The 18,643-nt window shown below is 34.4% G+C and overlaps 1 protein-coding gene across 1 annotated transcript in view; it reads left to right on the plus strand.

Moving 5' to 3' along the window:
* LOC145255680 (uncharacterized) overlaps positions 1-18,643 on the plus strand; it is a 109,650-nt gene that overhangs the window by 28,855 nt on the left and 62,152 nt on the right. The window contains exons 3-5 of the mRNA XM_080114246.1: positions 4,636-5,023; positions 11,858-12,168; positions 15,574-15,873. Coding sequence (XP_079970372.1) covers positions 4,636-5,023; positions 11,858-12,168; positions 15,574-15,873 — 999 coding nt within the window. The remainder of the gene's footprint in view (positions 1-4,635; positions 5,024-11,857; positions 12,169-15,573; positions 15,874-18,643) is intronic.

The following is an 18,643-nucleotide window of genomic DNA, read 5'->3' on the forward strand; positions in this document are numbered from 1 at the left end:
AAATTGTATCAGAGATATGTTTATGAAATAAAAAAATAGGTTTGTTTTTTGTTTTTTTTTTAAATTTTAAAAATAATAAGTTTTTTTATTTGAATTTATATAATAAATATGTGCATGAAAGTATAAAAATAAAATTATTGAAATCAAAATAACAAAATTTCAAACATCATAAAAAAAAAATATCCAATACATAATATTCCTAAAATAGTTTTGAAAGATTAAAAATATAAAGCTAATTTCAATAATCTTAATTAAAATAAAACCGAAAATTTTTTCCATGATTATAAAGTACTAGCGAGGGGTACCCGGCGTTGCCCGGGTGTTTTTCGGGGTATGTGAAAAAAACCCGAAGCGTTGACGACGCGCAGTTGGAAAATAGTAAAGTGTTTTAAAAAAAAAAACAGGTGCGCATTTTTGATTGACGTGACGGCGATAGGTATTCAGCAGTTATTTTGTGCAGGACAGTTTGGAATAAATGGGTTTGTTTGTTTTTAAAAACCCGCTTCCTCGTCTCGAAATGAAAGCTACAGTCTGATATGACAAAGTCGACATTGAACAAACTGGCTCTGGGCCTGTGATTAGAGTCGAGGTTCGCTTTTTTTATACCGAAAACCGAATGTAACGCGTGCCGATGGGGAAAATAAAATTAAATAGAGAGGCGAGCTCCGTGGATAATTCGTAGATATTACAATTTATAGATGATATAAAAAGTTTTTAAAATTGTGAAGCAAGCAAGCGCTTCTTTGAAAGAAGCCTTTCGTGGACATCGAGGAAAAGCGAACATCCATACATACATACATTTTCGCTTTTATATTTATAGATTAAATAAAAGAAGAATGCTTAGAAAAACGTATTTAAAAAAAAAAAAAATGAATACAGACGTGAGAGAAAAAAGTAAAGGAATTAATTTACCTTGTCAATGCTTCCAGTAGCAGCTACATCGGAAGTTAAAAAGTATGTTAGCTACCTATAACCAAAAACTACACTTATTTAAAATAAAGATACAGAAAAATCTTTATGATGTGCGTACTCATCATTAAATGAAGATGTCATATTCCAAAAATCACTTGTGTTTGGCTAGTAACTTTTCTATTTAGCTAGTAAACAAAAATCTTTAGTTGTCAATGGAATGGTCAACTAAAGATAAATTTGTCTGTAGAGCCCTAATATGACACTATCATTGGTGGCAGACGGTGACTAGAGATACTAGTTTAGTTTAAAAATACTTTACAAGTAGGTAAAACTTAACTTTGATGGGCAACTCACCTAGAGATGACCACCCTTTATGGACTTTTCTCAGCTTCCATTGTAATTAATGGAGCACTCTATTAAGGTGTTTAAAGATATACATTAAATAAGTTGTTTTACATTGATGATCTTTTAAATCAACACATTTCAGGTGGAAGCATTATTGCATACATGCCGTGGTAAAATTAGTGTAAATTCAAAAAATTGTGAAAAATGATCCAGTAGATGATGTGATAAAATTATTTGCAATAAAAAATCAGTCTCAAATCACAGATAGTATGTTCAAAGATGGCATACTCTTAATTTAAGTCAAGAGTTATCTCCCTTTATTATTTATTTTTATTTATTTACAGATTCGAAATTTGATATACAGGGAACTGAGATATGGGAAAATCGATGTAATCGGGTTTTTGGCCAGAAATTTGGCGATTAAGGGGTCAAAGTTCAACGATTTGACCTTTGAGAACTCTACCAAACTTCTCCGACAATTTTGGGTCTATGCACTTGAAATTTTAGATATAGGTTCCTTGGACATGGATCTAACTTAATAGCTTGATTTGAGCCCAAAACAATAAATTTTAAGGGATCATAATAGGGGTCAAAGTTTTAAAAAATTGACCTCTGTGGTCTCTTCCAAATTACTCAGACAATTTCTGGTCTAAATATTTGAAATTTTACATAAAGGATATTCAGAGATAGGGCAAGCTTTTTCATCAGTTTGGGTCAAAAATTTTTAGTTACCAATGTATAAATGTATGTATGTATGTCTGCTTGCATGTCTGCCTTAAACTTTCAATAGAGGCGACGGATTTTACAAGATCAGTATCGTTTTAAAGTTCGACTTTTCGTACGACAAATATCGAAAAATTGGCTAAAAACATTAATATCTTCCCTTTCAACTAGGCACTTTTCTACAGGGGGGGGGGTCACTTTTTTTCGCCGATATTTTTTAAAGTTATCCTCTCCTTTAGATTGTCTAAGCCTTAATTTTAAAAAATGTTGCTTCTGTTTGGCGGTGGTCGTAACACCATAAACGTTAGGTTTTACCCCGTTTCTTTTCCTCCTTTGCGGTATGAGTTCGAGCCTGGCCTTTCCTACTACCACTTTTTTTTTTTTTTTGCTCAACATACACATCCAAACACCTGGGCAACGCCGCGCTGAAATGCTAGTTTACAATAAAAGTTAATAATTTGAAAAATTCTATTTTTACTTGTAATTATTTTTATGCTGCATCATTTTTCATAATTTTTGGAATTTATACTAATTTTTACATAACATATAAGTATGTAATAATACTTTCACCAAAATTGATTAACTCTTGCTTCCCTTATTTTTTCCTTTAGTCCTCACATTCCATGAGTGATGTATATGACAAAGGGGGAAGAATTGCTGTTTCCTAAATTGAAATCTATGAACACTTAATAGTGACTTATTTTTATTTTTTATTTTTATTTATTTATTTTTTTTTTTAGCTCCATACATCAAGTGACTTTATATCTTGTCTGGAGTAATTTCCATAAAAAAATGCTTTTATCTGGTAGATGGTAGACGATTTTTTTAGGGTATTCAAAGGATGATTGACATCTGGTGCATCTTTGTTTGTCTGATTAGCAAACTAGTAGTCATCGATTACTGAAGGAGTGGTTCAGCAATATGAAAGCCTCAGATTGCGCAGTACATCAATGATTCTTGACAGGAAAAATTGATGTCAAAGAAGCCTTCTTTTTTTATTTTACTTAGGAATTACCACTTATCAAGGCCCGAAGGCCACTTGAGGATAAGGATTAATAAAAATAAGGTAGTATACTAATTATTAATGGTATAAATTGGGTACAATTTGATTATTTATGGATACGGCTCAACAAGAACTTGTTTACACTGGATTTGAAGGCTGCCATGTATTCAACTGGGAAGCAGGTCACAGAAAACTCTTCCATAGGTGACATTTTTGGAAAAGGAGTATTGTTCATGGAATCTGCGTTTAGATTTAGGCACAGATAGAGAGTGGGGGAAATCGTTTATAGTGGTTGTAGTTAGTTGAGTGAGGTTTTTTGTGAAAGTTTGGCAAGATTGGAGTCACTTTTGACGTGAAAATATATTTAAAATTGATTAAATTTCTGTCATATTCGTAGGGAAAACTGGAAAAAAATGATTTTCTCCAATGAATTACCTTTTAACAGCTTTGCTAATAGTGGGTCAATTCGTGTTAGAAAACTTATCGGAGAAAGATTGTATCCTAGCTGCATTGGTCAAGCATCCAAGTCTTGTGCATATTTGGGGGAGCTTCTCCTTTCATGTTGTCAGAGAATTAGTGATTGTACTCAAAGGTACATCAATGAACAAGAATAGCATTTGCATACCCTAAAATCTTTTTCTACCACTACCAGTTAGAGCATTAATTGAATCGATGCTAAAATGAATAAAACTTGTACTGAAGAATAAGGGAAGACATATTAAGTATTAAATTTATAAAAATATTTAAATGGAAATATTTTTTTTAAATTGAAAATGCTTTTATCATTTTAATATGGTAAGGCAAAAATAATTATGACTTGTTAATGGTACTCAGATTTTTTATGGTGTTTCAAAACTTTTTGCCCGAGCTGTACTCTTCCACATTAAAACATATGATAAAATTCGATATAGCTTTATTTTTACTTGTAATTATTTTTCTACTGGATCATTTTTCATAATTTTTGGAATTGATACTAATTTCGACATGACATGTAAGTACGTAATGTTTTTCACCTAAAATGTGTTAGCTTGAAAGATCACCCAACACCCAAATCTTCAGTGTGTCTTGACACTCCAGCTGGTATCTCCCCATAACTTTAAAATGTGTGTACTAGCATCCATCTATATATTACAAATTTTGGTGCTTTGCTAAGATAGTCAACAAATCAATATTTTAAATATGTCATTTTAAGCAAAAACAATATTACACATTTAATTGTCATGCCGAAAATAGTAATATATCCAAAAATTATGAAAATTCCTTGAATAGAACAACTGCTATTGTTTTTTTTTTAGTAAAATAAAGTCTATCATTATAAACAACAAATATTGCAACCATGAGCAAAACATCTAAAATATGCATTCTGAGTTATGTCCCCTGTGTGTCGACTCTTCACTGTCTACTTCATAATGTCTAAGAAAAATGCAATTTCACACAAGTTTCCGTAAAAATTACTTTTAACTGTAAATAACTTTCTACTCAATGAATTTTCTTAATTTTTGGATATATTACTATTTTCTGACATGACAATTAAGTACGTAATATTGTTTTTGCCTAAGACATCATATTTTAAAAAATCGATTTGTCGACTCTATCCTAACAAGCACCCAGATTTTATTTTTTTGTATTTTATTCTTAAAATTTTTTTTCAGCCTCTCGCAGGCAAAATCGAATTGCAGCTCTCTGCATAACGTGCTGCACTCTGGTACACGATCCAGTAGCAACATTTTATGCAAGGTGTGTGGGGATGAGGCATCAACTGTCCACGCTGGCGTGCTCACATGTCATCCCTGCCGTTCGTTTTTCAAACGCAGCATGCGCAGCAGCATCAGTCGGAAATACACTTGCGAAGAGAAAAACTGTGCAATCACCAAGAACAACCGTAAGAGCTGCGATTATTGTCATTATCAAAAGTGCCTGAAATTGGGTATGGCAAAGAATGCCATGAAGTCGACAAACCATCCTCTGAAGGACAAAACGGCCAGTCAAAAATCTCTTGGCACCACAGAAGACAACATTCAAGTCGATTCTTGTGATAAGGTAAGAAAAAATGCTTTATATTTGTCTTCCGGTATAGATCTAATAGTAGCAATACACATGAAAAAATTGAAATGGCTTAAAATATTTCAATATTGGTGTATCTATAGAAATAGCTTGATAAGCTAAGAAAGAATCTTTTTAAATTTTTTAAATCCAATTAACATTAAGGAAGTTATAACTATTTTTATGCCCTGCGTGTTTGGATATTTTCCCCTCTTTAAGACCATATGCATTTTGTCACATTTTTTACACTACTTTTCAGTAAAAATGCTATATTTTTGTTAAAACAAAAGATTAAGCAATGAAATTTGCCATATGAGTGTATTTTTGTGCAAGGAATCTGAATATGCGACTGAAAATCTTCAGAAATTAATGGTTTCCAAATAATCTGCAGTAAATACACATAAATATGCTGCAATTCTTTAAAAATGCCATTTATTCATTAAAATAAAAGTCAAAGAACTCAAAGCTGAATTGTAATGCATTTTATGTACAAATAACTGAAATCGAAATCTAGGACTGTTTAAAAATGATTATATTACAATATTTCTTTGATATTATTGTAGATTAATACCTTCCTTTAACCCCCCCCCACTCCATCGTACCACCTCTCCAAAATATGCGATTTTACCTTTGTAGGCAATTATGTGTGAATACCTTAAAAAACTTTAATGAAAGATAAACAAGTATTATTTTAGAATTTAATGTAAAACGATTCCCCATTTTGAGTTATTCTAGCGTTTTAGGGCAGTTAACCATTTTTTTTTCTATCGGAGATAAATCCTGTGCGCCTTTTCTTTTTTTTTTTTTCTAAAGGCAATTATGTATTGTTTTAAGAGGGTCTTTGTGCAATTATTAGAGGGTGGGGAGTTTGCCACTCTGACTTTGGGTTAATGATAGAGCTAAGGTGTGTGAACACCCTGAAGCCTTGATAGAAACAAAACAAAAACAATTTTAGAATTTAGATTGGGAGTTAGTTTAACAAATTTAATGTAAAATAATTCACCATTTCGAGACCATTCTAGCATTTTAGGACAGTTGACTAATTTATTTTTTATGGGTGATAAATGGTGCACTTTTCTTTGAGGAAGGATTTTTTTTTCCTTTTTTAGACACTTATATGTAGCTTACCAAGGAACTTTGGTGAGGAGCTTGCCACTTAGACTTTGCGTTATTGTTAGGGCTAAAAAAGGTTTTAAGAGGAGGAGTCTTGTCACTCATACCTAGGGTTAGAGGTAGGATTAAAGGAGTTTTCTTTTTTTTTTCAGAAGGCGTTTGATCCCCATATTTACGGTTAGTGGGTCATAATTATTGGCTTTTGAAAATTTTAGATTTTGGACATGAAATCACTTTTAAATATGAAATTTATTTTTGTTTATTTGTCGTAATTCTTAAAGGAGTGTGAAACTTAACAAGAATTACGACAAATAGACAAAAATGAATTTCATTTAAAACGAGTGACGTCACTAAAGTATTTTTGCCCACTTATTTAAATATCAAAAAACATTTTTTGCTAAAGCTAACAAATCGTTCACAAATTTTTGATAAATTTGGTTTTTATTTTCAATTAAATTTCTTGTCCGAGTGACATATTATTTCGTTAAACTTTCCAGTTTAAGACGTTTTTTTTTTTATTTCTCTACCTGGATTTCGGGCCAAGACCACAGTGTAGTATTCTGATGCTACACTTTGCTTTTTCTGTCCTCTGTCAGTGATGGAGAAATCCTTCATGACTGAGACAATTTTCGTGCTTTTTTCTTTATTTATCCCTCTTTCTTCTGAATCCATCCTTATCCTTATTCATGTTTTCCTTGGCCTTCCTCTGTGACCCTGCTACCTTAATTGTTCTCATCCACTTTTTTCAACATGGCCATACCAGCAACGACTTACATTACACATCCGTTGTACCATCCTCGTATAATTTCTCTCTATGCAGTGCATGTCCTCAGCCCTCACGGACTAACTTTAAATTGCAAGGGGAGATAATAAGGCAACAGTATTTATCAAATGAAAGCTTTTAAAATGTTAATATCATTTGTGCAGAGGAAAAAAATTAAAATTACTAATATTTGAAATGTAATTATTAGTGTGTTGAGATGATTCATCAGAATTTGGAATTAAAAAAAATCAGAACATTTTGCGGTATCGGAATAGGAAAACATTATTATTATATTTTCCGATGGCCAAAACATTTCTTTTTATTGTTTTTATTTCAGACTTTAATTTTCCACAGCTCGCATTAATGATGAAATGAAAAATAATTATTGATTTTAAAATATCAGTAAAACTAAAAGTCTATTGGTAATATCCATGAGTGAATTTTTTGCATTTCTGAAAATATATGCACATTTTACATGGGTTTTTGTAGTAACCCCCCCCCCCCCAAAGCATTTCTATATTTAGAAATGTAAAAATAATCTGAATCAAAATCAGTAATTGTATCGAAATCGGGAAAAATTCAGGAATCATCTCATCACTAGTAATTATATACTTGTACTCAAATTGCAATGCTAAAAGTGGATGGATATACCGTAGAACCCTGGATATAGCATTAAAAATTAGTAGCAAAATGCAGTACAGTATATAATACACATGTATATAATCAAATAACAAAAATAACACCGTAAGACAGGGCAAATACCATAACCAGGGACCGGAAAAACATTGTATTCCACATTGTAACCTGAAAAAAAAAAAACATATCCTAGGGCCATCGTATCCTGGGGTTCTACTGTACATTTATATTTTAATATTTCAATTAATTACAATGTACCGGAGTCTGGAAAAATTTTGGAATCGTCCCATCACTAGTAATTATATATTTGTACTCAAATTGCAATGCTAAAAATTAAGGGATGGATATACATTTATTATTTCAATGAATTGCAATGAATGGTAGATAATTTCTGCAGTTTATCTAAGATGTTAAGCAGATTTTAAATCATATTGTGTTAAATTAAACCAATAAATTCAATTAAAACCCAATCATAATTCAAAAACTGATTTTAGTTAAAATGAGCCAGATTAAAGGAATATATTTGAAAATTATAAGGCTATATTTGGCATTCATATTTAGTTTTTTTTTCTTTAACTGTTCAACCCTAAACGAATAAGATGATTTCTTTTAAGTAAATATATTATGGGGAAGAGATGACGAATCGTTTAATTTTCATAAAATAAAAACGTACAAAGTAGAATTTGGAGACATTTGATCTGCTTAATCGTGAGGATTAGAAAGTATGAGGTGTACCGATTAATTAGCAGGTAATCTGTAATCGACCACTTTGCTGATTAATTGGTAATTGGCCGATTAATTACTTTTTTCTTCCTGATTTAATTTAAACCATTTCACCACTGCCAAGTGACTCATCAGATAGCTTTGACATATCAACACAGTAACTTGACATTTGTTAAGTGTCTTGCTGCTATTATGGCTTTTTACTTTTTTTTTTTTTTTTTTTGCTTAATAAAGCAAATGAAATTACAAAATACAATTTCCAATTCTTAAATGAATTAAACTAGATGAGAAAAGTATAAATTCCAATTCTTAAGTGAATAACAATAAACTGAAGTTTTGCTTCCACTGGAGTGTGGATGCTGCTCCACTTCCTCTTCTATTCTTGTTGCCTGCCTCACCTGCTCTCATTTTACCCGCATTTAAAACATTGTGCAGTTCTTCACTTATTTTTACATTTGTGTGTGTACCAGGTAATGGAACAACACTAAACACAACTCTGTATTGTTCAGTCATTTGAAAAACCAATGACTTGTCAAACTCGGAAAGATAGTGTTATTTGTAATAGCTGTCCAAATGTCTAGTCAAAGAAATGCTATCAATTTCATCAAAAGATGATTGAACTTTGTTTTTTCTTTTGTAAATATATTGGGAATTATTTTTTCAGCAAAGTACTTTTTTGATAGAATACTGTAATTTGGGCAAAGTTTTGCAATAAACTTATTAAATCCAATGTCAGATGCTACAGAATATGGCTGAATATCAACAGCAAATAATGGATTTCTTGTGACCTATTTTCATTAATATCCCAAATTTTCTTCCTGACCAATACTGATTCTATAATTTGCTGTTCTGCTGGAAGCTTGAATATTTATTGTGTGTCCTTTTCTTATTTGCAACTTTCCTTCTTCTGGATGAACTTTTCTAAGCTGGTTTAACATATTAGTGATTGTAAAAGTTTTGCTGATTTGCCACCCCTTGATATGATTGCTTGACATAACTTTCAGCCAGATGTATTCTTATTCTTGGGATTGACATCAAAATACTTCCAGCAGAAACTGGTTGCCATCATGGTTGATGGTTGTGGTGTCAATATTTAATTCATTTTTTATGTATTTGAATTACTTATGTCTGATATATAATTAGTAATTTATCTCAATAAAATATACATTATTCAAACCAGAAAAAAAAAAAAATATATATGCAATGATAGCAAGAACCCAAAAATGAGGAACAAGAGTATGACTGATGAAGAATGCTTTATTTTTGGTTTGCACATGTTTGCAATATACCATACAATTCCTCAACGTGAAAACTGAAAGAGTAATACTTTTCTTTCACAGTGATTTTAAAGTACAAAATAATAATGTTAATTCGATAGGAAGCGAAGGAAGAGAAATTTTTCATATGCTTACCTCTGTTTGTTTCAAATTCAGTCGCAAAAGGTTATATGTTAACAGCACGCCATGTTTGTTATTTGAAAATACAGTGTAGACGGTTCATGTCCACTTGGTGAATTTTCACTGGCAAGCAAAAAAGGAAGTTAACTCTGTTTACAATATAATTAAATCAATATTAGTACCATTTATAACAGCAAAATTTGCTGATAAATCGGCATTAGAAAACTTGTTAATTGTTCAATTAATCGTTAATTAGCTGATTATCAAGGGCCGATTATGTATCGAATTCAACTTCAATCGTCACCAACGCTCGCAATAGTTACACAATAATCTTGTGACTGTAAACAACACTGTCCCTTCCTCTCACTCAAGCTTGCTTTTTATGCAGTTTTTCACCCTGTCTCATTTGCATGTGTGCCCTCTGTTTTCTTGTGATCTTGCAATGTCGCGAGACCACAGTTTATAAAGCACCAGGCGCCATCTTTTTTTTTTCTCTTTTCCCACCCAACACTTCCCTGCGGCAAGTCCACTTCTCCTCCGTCACACCACCGCTTGCACGCAGCTCCACACAATGCATAAACATGCAGACGCTTGCTACTCTGGTGAGTATTACAGATTAATCGGCTAATCCGGGCATCCTTACTGGAGAGTGAACTTGCAAATATCAAACATGTCTGAATCCTCCTGGACAAAAAAAAAGTTGAATAAATAGAGAACATGAGTAAGTTTGATTATTATGGACATGCATTTCTTATGAAGACTTTTATTTATTACTAGCAGGCCGCCCAGCATTGCCCGGCATTAAACTTAACGTTTACTTCCTTTAAATAAATGAAGTAAAAAAAAAAACGGAAACAAACATATATATACATATATAACCATAATGTACATAAAAAATACTTGAGCTGAGATCAAAACCAAAATCTAAAAATGATAATCATTAGACCAGCTTGCCTCGATCTTTAAAAAGTGTTTTCAAACCTCCTGAAACAATTGAAAAAAAAACAGATAAAAATCTGATAACCCCACGTACCAATTTTTCAATTTTTGAACCCTTAGCAGCTCTTTTTCCGGATGAAAACCATTTAAAAAGTTTGCCACATGTTTGAATATCCTATGTATCAAATTTCAAGTCTGTAGATAACAAATTTGTTGAATATATAGGTTGAGAAATGTCCTCACACACATTTTCACTTTTATAAATAGATAGACTAGATCACCTGTGCCGCGTTGGGTCAGTGTTTATTATTATTTATCTTTATAAGATATTTGAGAAAACCTTTTCTAATTTGCAAATATTTATAATACTCCAGCACCATCAGTCTCAAAAAGTTTATGATGCAGCGAGTTGCACATATAGTTAATACTAAAAAAAAAATCACATACTCAAGAAGTCATTATCATCGTCGGCAGAACTCATATATGAGTATACATAGTGCTCATTGACACTTCCTGTGATGTAAAACAAGTTCTATCTGTGCAGGGAAGAAGTGGTTGCAGGAAATAATAGGAGGATTTACAGGTTGTTAACCTCCAGCTTTTCTTTGAAATAGACAAACCTGGGACCGGTTATTCAATCTTTTGGGAAAGGAAACCTGCTCCAGAACACCAGATCCATGGTGTGCGTTTCATGATTAAAACATCCCTTGTGTGAGACCACAATCTCCTGCCCAAAAGAAATAAGTGAATAACTAATGAAACTATGTGTATCTTTCTCTCTCGGAGAACAACTTCCTGACCCTGGTATCAACATGTTTTTTTTTTTTTTGTTTTTTTTTTTCACGTTTTTCTTGGCCTTCGGGACAAGATCACAGTGTAGTATCTGTGTTCTTCAGATGCTCCACTTCAATTTCTTGTTCTCTGTCAGTGGGGGGAGAAATCCTTCACGACTGAGACAATTTTCATTTTTGTTCCTTTTCTCCACATTAAAAAACAACCCTGGTGTCTAACTCTGTCCCGTGGGGAGACATTGTAAATAGGAACATACACACTCAAGAAGTACTAATATGGAAACAGGATTATAATGACTAACACTTGTGCGACACGAAGAACACTCTCTGAGTATCGGTAACTATAAACCCGGGTTTTTGGTAGATTATTGCACAATGTAAACTATTTCTTATTGTTGTTTTATGTAAACCCAAGTTTTTAATACTTTATAATTTGAATTATTTTTTAATGTATTTTTTCTCCAAATAGAACAGTTGCAAAGTGTGTGGGATGGTTGCTACCGGTGTCCATTATGGAGTGCTGACCTGCCGCAACTGTCGGACTTTCTATTTCAAGAGTTGCGAACAGGAAAACTTCAAGAACTACCAATGTTATTCCCAGAAGAAATGCAACGTCCGTGGGATGGACCGCCCCAGTTGTTCGTACTGCCGTTATCAACAATGCCTACGAGTGGGTATGTCAAGAGAATTGATGAAACGTGGTCGGCCCCGCAAAGTGGATGAAAATTCTTCGGAGAAGGACGTTTCCGAAATCAAGAAACAAAAATTAGCAGAGAAAGAGTGAGTAGTTTTTTATCAACCATTTTGCCTTGAAGCATCCATCATTCTCGGATCTCTTTAATCCAGTTCTGTGTAATGGATGATTCAACTTTGATTGTGCTTTCTGAAATTTCAAAAGATCTAACTCTAACCCCTGAGAATTAAATAGGTCCTAATCTAAACCTTGTGAAATTTTGACAGGCCCCGAGTGTGACCCCTGTGAAATTTTGACAGGCCCGAGTGTGACCCCTGTGAAATTTTGACAGGCCCGAGTGTAACCCCTGTGAAATTTTGACAGGTCTGAGTGTGACCCCTGTGAAATTTTGACAGGCCCGAGTGTGACCCCTGTGAAATTTTGACAGGCCCGAGTGTGACCCCTGTGAAATTTTGACAGGCCCGAGTGTGACACTTTTGAACTATTCACAAGTCTGACTCTATGAAATTTTCACATGTTTTACTCTGACTGTTAAATTGTCATGGAGAAGTTTTAAAAGAAAAATGTTGTACACTCTTATTTTCTTATCTAGGTTCCTTAGCAATGCCAAATAGGCTTGTTAGTATTAAATAAATAAAAAAAAACATTTACTAAAGACTGAATTACTTTGGAAATTAATTTTAAAATTTCATCAAAGGAAGAAAAATTAGGTAAAACATTAAATTTAATAAATATGCATAAATTCTGCTGTTGAAAGATACATTTTATTTTGGTATTAGTAAAATACTTTTTTTTTAGTCTTCAATTTTTAGTGAAACGAAAAAGTATATTTGAATGGTGATGCAAGGGAGGTTATCCAAAAGTTTTTTTTACCTTCGTTAGTGCTAATATCTTTTTTTTATTTAGCAATTCTTGGGACCCCAAAATTTGATTTTAATGCATTCCTGGAAAACTTTATGCCATGATTCTCCGAATAAGTTGAGAAAAAAAAATGTTGATGCCTAGTAAATAATTAAATAGTTCTTATTTAATTTATGTAGAAAAAGACAAAAAATATAATGGTATAAATGTGAATTACTGACGTCCCCTCCCCTGAAAAGAATTCTAAAGAATGGTTGACCCAAAGATTTTCTTGGTGAACAATGAGAATGAGATTCTGAGCTTATTCACACTTGCATGTACAAGCAAGAAATTTATTTCTCTGATCCTTTTCATAAAATTGTTCAATTACAAAAAAAAAATAAATGGTAAGTAGGTTGGTTAATTTGGATTGAAATGGGGAGGGAAGAAAAAAACAACAAAAAAAAAATGGGAGGAAAAAAGAACATGTTTTTTTTGTGTGTATTTTGCAATATCCTTTTTTTCTTTTCTTTCTTCATAAATAAATTAACTTGCATTCTATCTATAAGAGCCAAGTATGCCCTAAAATGGAGTACTGTTGACACATCTTGGCAGGAGCTGCTTGGCGTGCCCAATTAAGCCTTGATAAAGTTCAAAACTGACTTTGAAACCTAATAGGTGATGCCCTTTTCTCTTCCCTGCTACCTCTTTCCCACAGAAGAGACATTGCAAGCCTGTCTCTGCTTTATCGTCATTTTCATGGCAAGTGCTCATCTGAACTCCAATCTATGGTCCCCCCCTTACCAAATTTTCACAAAAAAACACTTGACTAAGTACAACCACTATATACGATCTCCCCCCCGCCTTTCTTTAACTGTGCCTAAATCTAAACGCAGATTTAATGAACAAAACTTCTTTTCCAGAACTGCCTGCTTGTAGAACACTGTTCCACTGTCCTGCTTCCCGGTTGAATACAACATGGTAGCCTTCAAATCCAATGTAAACAAGTTCTTGTTGAGCTGTCCCAATAATAAAATTGTTGAACTGTCCCAATAATAAAATGTCCCAATAATAAAATTTTACCCAAGTTACACCATTAACGTTTACTACACTACTACACTACAGTCATTAACCCTTTTCCTTGAGTGGCCTTTGGGCCTTGATAAGTGGTGAACAAAAATTGGAACATATGGATAAGATTTTGAATGATGATGGATGAGTTTCTTAACCCTCTTTCATGCAGTGTGTCTTGGACAAGAATAACCTGGCGATATCCATCCCTCTACAGGCTTCAGAACACAAATTCCCAAATAGTCACCCATTTTAGTACTGACCAGGCTTAACATAGCTTAACTTTGGTGGTCTAATGGAAACCGATGTGTCAACATGATTATGTCATGGTTAAAATTTTGCCGCGTCCTTTTAGATTTTATACATCTCTGATGCAGGATGCGTAGCTATCAATATCTCTGCTTGGTGTTACAATTGAAACAGAGGGCTGGTGTGATTGCACGAGTTAGAAGTGGATGAAATAAGTTCTGGAAATTTCTTCCATTATCAAATAGCAGAACATTTGTTGCGCATCATTCATGATAATTTCATTTGCATTCATTTCCCTGATATTCAGAATTCTTTCTAGGAGGATTTTGGGTACTTATTGGAGGGACCACATGAAGGTTGCCAACGTTCTGTAGTGAGAGTGTTTATGTGGAATGAACTGGGTCGTTACTGCTGTTGAGTCAATCAGCCGTGTGTACACAGTGTGATAATGTGTGAAGGTTGAGGACATGTGTTGCATGAGGAGAAATGGATAATGATATGATGGATGTATGGTATGAGTCTGAAAGATAGATAAATCCGATTACTTCAGACACACTGCATGAAATAATGCAGTATCCTCCCTCCCACGACCCCAGAGAGTTAAGGGACTCGTCCATCATTATTAAAAATTTTATCCATACGTTCCAATGAATGCAAGGTTAAAGGAATGCAGGAAGATTAAATCTGGACAGTATGGGAAGCCATTGGGATCAAACCATCTTGAAAACTTTGAATATATCCTATTTTATTATTTGGATTCATGAGACTAATGTTCTCATCTTGAGTATAAATTTCACAACGTTTCGGTCGATGTAACCACAGACCTTCTTCAGGTGTATCTTGTCGAACTCGGGGATGTTTCTGTCAAACTTGGGAATTTGAATGGAATTTTGAGCGGAACCCTTTATTTACTTCACGGGGGTAGCATGCTCTTGTTCTGTCAGCCATGACTGGATAGAGGTCCTAAGTAATTCGCAGTTGTATTAATATTACTTAGAATCATGGCTGATGGAACAAGAGCACGCTAGCTATGTATTCTATACAAATTTTGGAGTACAACAAGATACATTTGAAAAAAGGTCAAAGGTTACAATGACCAAAATGTAGTGTGAATAACACTAAAGATGGAGGCAATCGATTGAATAATCCAAATATGAATTCTCAGTCATCATCTCAAAAATTCAGAAACATAATAGAAGATTATTCTTTCTGTCTTTGTTGGTAAAGATGCAGTAGTTTTAGCATTTTTTTTTTTCTTTTTTTAGCATTTTTTTATCACTGGCCACTTCTATCCTTAATATGTGAATTTTTATTTATTTTTTTTTTTTCAGACGATTCAGTTTAAATGAACTTCAGCAACAAACTACTACTATCCCTTGCATTGTGTGTGGAGATGTCTCCTGTGAAATTTATTGCGGCCTCTGGGTGTGTCATAGCTGTTGTAAATTTTTCAAGTACAGCCTGGAAGAAAGCCGCTACGATAAATACAAATGTAAATATGGCGGCCGTTGTGCGGTCAACAAGATCAGCCGAGAAACGTGCCATAGCTGCCGCTTCAAGAAGTGCCTAATTGTTGGGATGATCAAGGAAGCAAACAACACAGAGAAAGGAAAACAGAAGGAACCTGTACAGTTAGTATTATCTTTTATTGTTCCGACATTTTGGCAGTTATGTAATTTTACACCTGCCCTTTTAATCTATCTCTAATAATACTAAAACTCTGTGGACCTTGTATGTTTGTATATGAATGTTTTAGATTGTTCGAAGAAGAGTGTGATATGTAATAAAAATAAAACTCCCTGAACCTTGTATGTTCATATATGGATATTTAAAATGATTAAAAGAAGAGTGTTGTAGAGGGCCAAGAGGTGTGTGAAGGTGCCAGTCGACTATACAACTAATAAAGTAAACACTGGGCATAGAAGTAATGGTAATAGCAAAGAAAGATGACAAACACAGATGATCACTTAAAGACAATATATGCTGTGCTTTATTTTTACCAAGAAATAAATGGTAAAATATACAGTAATGGATTTAAGATCAGCCGGCGAGGATGGGCATCTTGCGAGGTTGAGATTCTGGAGTCCTTGAGGTAGGAACTGATAGCTGGACGTCAGTGATCACTGGAATGGGTAGTTGGGTGTCTGGCCACTGACACAAGTAGCTTTTTTTTTATTTTTATTACATTTTCACCCCAAATAAGGCACATTGCCACTTTGTTGTAGGGGGCTACTATCAGGGACATAAGCATCAGGGGTACTGTGTTGGAAGTTGGGTAGCAAGATGTCGGTTCACGTTGCACTTGAACTTCTGCATGTCAGTACAGTGGGGGGAAGCAGGGACCCGGAAGGGAATTCCGAAGTGTAGCTGTTCTGCGGAAGAAACTACTGGAGTAGAAGGTTTTCTTGCATTTCTTGATCTCTACTGTGAAGGGGTGGGATTTAGCTGCTTGTCGGGTTTGTAGGGGGTATTTACGTCAAGGGGGCACAAGTGCTTGCAGTTCGTTAGAGCATTCACCGTTAATGTACTTGTAGAACAGGCAGAGGGATGCAACATTTCGTTGATGTGACAGAGGCTGCAGTTTAGCTGACCGTTCAGGACCTATCAGATTGGCAACTCTCTTTTGAACCTTGTCTAGGAGCGAGAGACTAGTAGCAGATGCACCAGCCCAAATGTGACAGCAATACTCCATACATGGGCGAATGGTGGACTTATAGAGGTATAGGATACTTTTAGGCGTTAATAACTTTCTAGCATGGTAGAGAGAACCCATCTTCTTTGCAGCGGTCCTGGCAATGTTCTCAATGTAATTGTTTCAACTCATGTTTCCTGTGAACGTTAGGCCGAGAAGTTTAAAAGATGTACTTTCAGATAGGGAGTCATTGGCCATTGCTATTGGCGGTAGGGAAGGTTTCTTGTAATTATTGACGAAAACAAGTTTAGTCTTGGCAGCATTGACGGTGACCATCCATTTTTGTCCCCATTCTACTACAGATCAGAAATCATCCTCTAGTGTTTCTGGCATTTCTTTAGATATGTGTTCATTTGTTTACCTGTCGTGTCTGTTATAGAGCGTGGACATCAATGTGCTCTGGTACAGGTAGCGAGACATCAGTGGGCACTGGAGCAGGTTGCTGGACATCAGTAGGCACTGGAGCAGGCGGGCAGATGTTAGTGGGTACTGAAGCGGGTAACCTGACGTCAGTGGGCATTGGAGCAGGTAGCTAGATATCAGTGAGCATGAGGATGGGTAGCTAAATGTCAGTGGACACTGGAGCAGGTGGCTGAACGTCGATGGAAGCTACAGGAGTGAGCTGGAGGCACTACAAGAGTAAAGTGGTCTCGCTGGAAGCTGCAGGAGTAAGTTGGAATCGTTGGAAGCTGCAAGAGTGAGCTGGAGTTGCTGGAGAGTCACTAGAGTGAACTGGAGTTCAAGCAGGTTCATGAATTCAAGAACTAGAGTGGCAGGCTGTGAGGGGGAGTTCCAGGAGGCAGGTAGCAGTATAGAGTAGAATGTGTATCACACACAGGTAGTATGTGACTTAGTTTTTTGAGTAGACCTGAAAAGGATTTGGTACTGCTGCTGTTGCCCTTGATCCCCATGATGACCTGTGAGCTGTACACATTCTACTCTCTGTTGCTGCCTGTCAGTCTATTCTGAAGGTGGCGGAAGACTGTGTGAATGTAATTGATATCGCATTCTTACTTTGTCCTGTGGATGTAAAGGCTGAATTTAAGATTTCTTTACACAAATAGCTTTAAATAAACTGCATTTAGAGATTATACGCAAAATATATTTCAATCTCATCCTTACCTTGTCCTGTGACTGTAAAGGCTGGTTTTAGCAATATCAGCTGAATATCCTTGCTAGCCCTCTATCCTTCGGCTGCTACTGCTTTTTCATACACGCTCATACACACTCTGCTACATATCTTTTCTTCCAAAGAAATTTTTATAAGAATTTAATTAAACCTGCCTGAAGTAATTAAAAGAAAGCAAGAAAATTTCACACAATAAATCATGAATAATTAAATCCAAATAAAATGTTTTAGTTTATAGCATGTTCGGCATTTCCATTTTATACGTTTTTTTTGTCAGAAATTCCTTTCCTTATTTATTATTTCTTTTTTTTAATTTGTAAAAAAGAAATTCCAGCATATTTTTCTAAATATTTAAAGGCAATGTTTTAATACATTAAAAAGAGAAAAAAACCCTCTTTTAACTGTTTAAATAGTGAGGATATATGTGTGTGTCTCCATGTTTTTGTATTTTCAGAAATTTCACTGAAGTAGTGTTGAAGTATTTCAGCTTGGTTGTGCAAGAATATAGTTTTTAATAGTTAAAAATATTTTACAAAATCAGTTAAGTCCATACAAGACCAACTCAGAGTTTGAATAATCT

Source organism: Euprymna scolopes, chromosome 31 (assembly GCF_053919585.1).
Source record: "Euprymna scolopes isolate OS-2025 chromosome 31, ASM5391958v1, whole genome shotgun sequence".
NCBI classification, from domain to species: Eukaryota; Metazoa; Mollusca; class Cephalopoda; order Sepiida; family Sepiolidae; genus Euprymna; species Euprymna scolopes.